General features: G+C 42.4%; 1 protein-coding gene across 1 annotated transcript in view; it reads right to left on the bottom strand.

Moving 5' to 3' along the window:
• LOC111979146 (chloride channel protein 2-like) overlaps nt 1-4,685 on the bottom strand; it is a 107,106-nt gene that overhangs the window by 21,656 nt on the left and 80,765 nt on the right. Inside the window, exon 16 of the mRNA XM_070448941.1 lies at nt 210-219. Coding sequence (XP_070305042.1) covers nt 210-219 — 10 coding nt within the window. The remainder of the gene's footprint in view (nt 1-209; nt 220-4,685) is intronic.

Here is a 4,685-nt window from a genome sequence, read left to right as displayed (position 1 = left end):
TAGAAGTGCAAACTCATCCATATCTCGCTGTGAATTCAATAGGATCTTGGTTGAAAAATCGACCAGCCTCAGAATTCCCACTTCCATCTGTTATACTCACAGACATCATTCAAACAGGTTTAGAAACTTCAGAGTGTTTTCTATCCCATATGAATAATAATAATATGCATATATTAGCGACTGAGGAGCAGGCAGTTTACTATGGGCACCTCTGTGCACCTTTCATCCAAGCTACTCAATATTGCCCCTGCAGCCATAAGAAGTTTTAAGGTCCCCTTAATCAATAATGGGAAGTGTCTTTGGACCCACCACCTACAGTTCCTTTCAAATGGTACCAAGAATATGCATATCCTTGCTTCAGGTCCTGAGCTACAGGCAGTAGATTTGGGTATGTCATTTTAGGCGAAAGGGGCTATCCCTAAGAAGTTCTAAAACATGTACACCAGCCACACTGATTAGACAAAACATTAGGAACTCCTGCTCTTTCCATGACAGACTGACCAGGTGAAAGCTATGATCCCTTATTGATGTCACTTGTTAAATCCACTTCAAATCAGTGAAGATGAAGGGGAGGAGGCAGGTTAAAAAAATATTTTTAAGCCTTGAGACAATGGAGATGGGTTGTGTACATGTGCCATTCAGAGGCTGAAGGGGCAAGACAAAAGATTGAAGTATTCTTTGAAATGGATCTGGTAGTAGGTTCCAGGCACACTGTTTGAGTGTGTCATGAACTACAACGCTGCAGGGTTTTTCACGCTCAACAGTTGCCCGTGTGCATCAAGAATGGCCAACAACCAAAGGACATCCAGCCAACTTGACACAACTGTGGGAAGCATTGGAGTCAACACTGGCCAGCATCCCTGTGGAACGCTTTCGACATCTTGTAGAATCCATGCCCCGACGAATTGAGGCTGCTCTGAGGGCAAGTTCAACTCAATATTAGAAATATGTTCCTAATGTTTTGTGCACCAGTGCATTGCCGTGTGAAACAGTGTGGTGTGGAGAGATGTGATGAATGAAATGTGGACTCACCCACTACTCCATGGGCATGTTGGCTGACCCTGTGCTTCCAGCTACTCTGTACTCTCTGTAGAGTTCCAAATTTTGTTACGTTACAGCCTTATTCAAAAAACATTTTAGTTATTCACCGCTTTAGCACACTCTGCCAACCCGGATGTCCTACCCGTGTCTGAATCCTGGCTTAGGAAGGCCATCAAAAATCCAGACATTTCCATCCCTAATTATAACAGTTTCCGACAAGATAGAACTTCCAAAGGGGCAGAGTTCTACAATCTACTGTAGAGAGAGCCTGCAGAGTTCTGTCATACTATCCAGGTCTGTGCCAAAACAATTTGAGCTTCTACTTTAAAAATCCATCTTACCAGAAACAAGTGGATCTGGTAGTAGGTTCCAGGCAACTGGTTTGAGTGTGTCATGAACTACAACGCTGCAGGGTTTTCTTACGCTCAACAGTTGCCCGTGTGCATCAAGAATGGCCCAACAACCAAAGGACATCCAGCCAACTTGACACAACTGTGGGAAGCATTGGAGTCAACACTGGCCAGCATCCCTGTGAACGCTTTCGACATCTTGTAGAATCCATGCCCCCGACGAATTGAGGCTGCTCTGAGGGCAAGTTCAACTCAATATTAGAAATATGTTCCTAATGTTTTGTGCACTCAGTGCATTGCCGTGTGAAACAGTGTGGTGTGGGAGAGATGTGATGAATGAAATGTGGACTCACCCACTACTCCATGGGCATGTTGGCTGACCCTGTGCTTCCAGTACTCTGTACTCTCTGTAAGTTCCAAATTTTTTTACGTTACAGCCTTATTCAAAAAACATTTTAGTTATTCACCGCTTTAGCACACTCTGCCAACCGGATGTCCTACCCGTGTCTGAATCCTGGCTTAGGAAGGCCATCAAAAATCCAGACATTTCCATCCCTAATTATAACAGTTTTCCGACAAGATAGAACTTCCAAAGGGGGCAGAGTTCTACAATCTACTGTAGAGTGGATAGTATGACAGAACTCTGCAGGCTCTCTCTACAGTAGATTGTAGAACTCTGCCCCCTTTGGAAGTTCTATCTTGTCGGAAACTGTTATAATTAGGGATGGAAATGTCTGGATTTTTGATGGCCTTCCTAAGCCAGGATTCAGACACGGGTAGGACATCCGGGTTGGCAGAGTGTGCTAAAGCGGTGAATAACTAAAATGTTTTTTGAATAAGGCTGTAACGTAACAAAATKTGGAACTCTACAGAGAGTACAGAGTAGCTGGAAGCACAGGGTCAGCCAACATGCCCATGGAGTAGTGGGTGAGTCCACATTTCATTCATCACATCTCTCCACACCACACTGTTTCACACGGCAATGCACTGAGTGCACAAAACATTAGGAACATATTTCTAATATTGAGTTGAACTTGCCCTCAGAGCAGCCTCAATTCGTCGGGGGCATGGATTCTACAAGATGTCGAAAGCGTTCCACAGGGATGCTGGCCAGTGTTGACTCCAATGCTTCCCACAGTTGTGTCAAGTTGGCTGGATGTCCTTTGGTTGTTGGGCCATTCTTGATGCACACGGGCAACTGTTGAGCGTGAAAAACCCTGCAGCGTTGTAGTTCATGACACACTCAAACCAGTGTGCCTGGAACCTACTACCAGATCCANATGCACACGGGCAACTGTTGAGCGTGAAAAACCCTGCAGCGTTGTAGTTCATGACACACTCAAACCAGTGTGCCTGGAACCTACTACCAGATCCATTTCAAAGAATACTTCAATCTTTTGTCTTGCCCCTTCAGCCTCTGAATGGCACATGTACACAACCCATCTCCATTGTCTCAAGGCTTAAAAATATTTTTTTAACCTGCCTCCTCCCCTTCATCTTCACTGATTTGAAGTGGATTTAACAAGTGACATCAATAAGGGATCATAGCTTTCACCTGGTCAGTCTGTCATGGAAAGAGCAGGAGTTCCTAATGTTTTGTCTAATCAGTGTGGCTGGTGTACATGTTTTAGAACTTCTTAGGGATAGCCCCTTTCGCCTAAAATGACATACCCAAATCTAACTGCCTGTAGCTCAGGACCTGAAGCAAGGATATGCATATTCTTGGTACCATTTGAAAGGAACTGTAGGTGGTGGGTCCCAAAGACACTTCCCATTATTGATTAAGGGGACCTTAAAACTTCTTATGGCTGCAGGGGCAATATTGAGTAGCTTGGATGAAAGGTGCACAGAGGTGCCCATAGTAAACTGCCTGCTCCTCAGTCGCTAATATATGCATATTATTATTATTCATATTGGATAGAAAACACTCTGAAGTTTCTAAAACTGTTTGAATGATGTCTGTGAGTATAACAGAACTGGAAGTGGGAATTCTGAGGCTGGTCGATTTTTCAACCAAGATCCTATTGAATTCACAGCGAGATATGGATGAGTTTGCACTTCCTATGGCTTCCACTAGATGTCAACAGTCTGTAGAACCTTATCTGATGCCTCTACTGTGAAGGGGGGSCGAATGAGAGGGGATTTAGTCAGGTCTGCCATGACCTGACCATGCTCTGACCATGCGCGTTCACATGAGAGGGAGCTCTGTTCCATCACTCATCTGAAGTCAATGTAATTCTCCGGTTGGAATGTTATTCAAGATTTATGTTAAAAACATTCTAAAGATTGATTCAATACATCGTTTGACATGTTTCTACTGACTGTTACGGACATTTCGTCAGCTTTTAGGGAACGCGCTTCCTGACGTTGGATTTGTTTACCAAAACACGCTAACAAAAATTGCTATTTGGACATAAATGATGGACATTACCGAACAAAACGAACATTAGTGGGAGTCCTGGGAGTGCATTCCGACGAAGATCAGCAAAGTGAAGATTTATAATGCTTTTTATGAGTTTTGTTGACTGCACAATTTGGCGGGTAACTGTATGGCTTGCTTTTGTGGCTGAACGCTGTTTTCAGATTATTGTGTTTTGCCGTAAAGCTTTTTGAAATCTGACACAGTGGTTGCATTAAGAACAAGTGTATCTTTAATTCTATGTAAAACATGTATCTTTCATCAAAGTTTCATCATCATAATTTGCAAATAAATTCATAAAAAATCCTACAATGTGATTTTCTGGATTTTTTTCTTTCTCATTTTGAGAGAAAGATAGATAGTTTGTGCAACGTATAGTTGCAACGTATAGTGGCAGAGTTTAGACACATAGCAACAGTATCTTATTATAATGCCTGCAGCAAAACATATGAATCTTAAAACTTCTTATGGCTGCAATCCCATTAACGGGATCGATATGACAACAACCAGTGAAAGTGCAGAGCGCCAAATTCAAACAAATCTCATAATTAAAATTCCTCAAACATACAGTGGGGCAAAAAAGTATTTAGTCAGCCACCAATTGTGCAAGTTCTCCCACTTAAAAAGATGAGAGGCCTGTAATTTTCATCATAGGTACACTTCAACTATGACAGACAAAATGAGAAAACAAAATCCAGAAAATCACATTGTAGGATTTTTTATGAATTTCTTTGCAAATGATGGTGGAAAATAAGTATTTGGTCACCTACAAACAAGCAAGATTTCTGGCTCTCACAGACCTGTAACTTCTTCTTTAAGAGGCTCCTCTGTCCTCCACTCGTTACCTGTATTAATGGCACCTGTTTGAACTTGTT

This window comes from Salvelinus sp. IW2-2015, linkage group LG19 (genome assembly GCF_002910315.2).
Source record: "Salvelinus sp. IW2-2015 linkage group LG19, ASM291031v2, whole genome shotgun sequence".
Lineage (NCBI taxonomy): Eukaryota > Metazoa > Chordata > Actinopteri > Salmoniformes > Salmonidae > Salvelinus > Salvelinus sp. IW2-2015.
Note: the sequence above shows the minus strand (reverse complement) of the source record. Positions and strands in the feature narration are given on the sequence as shown.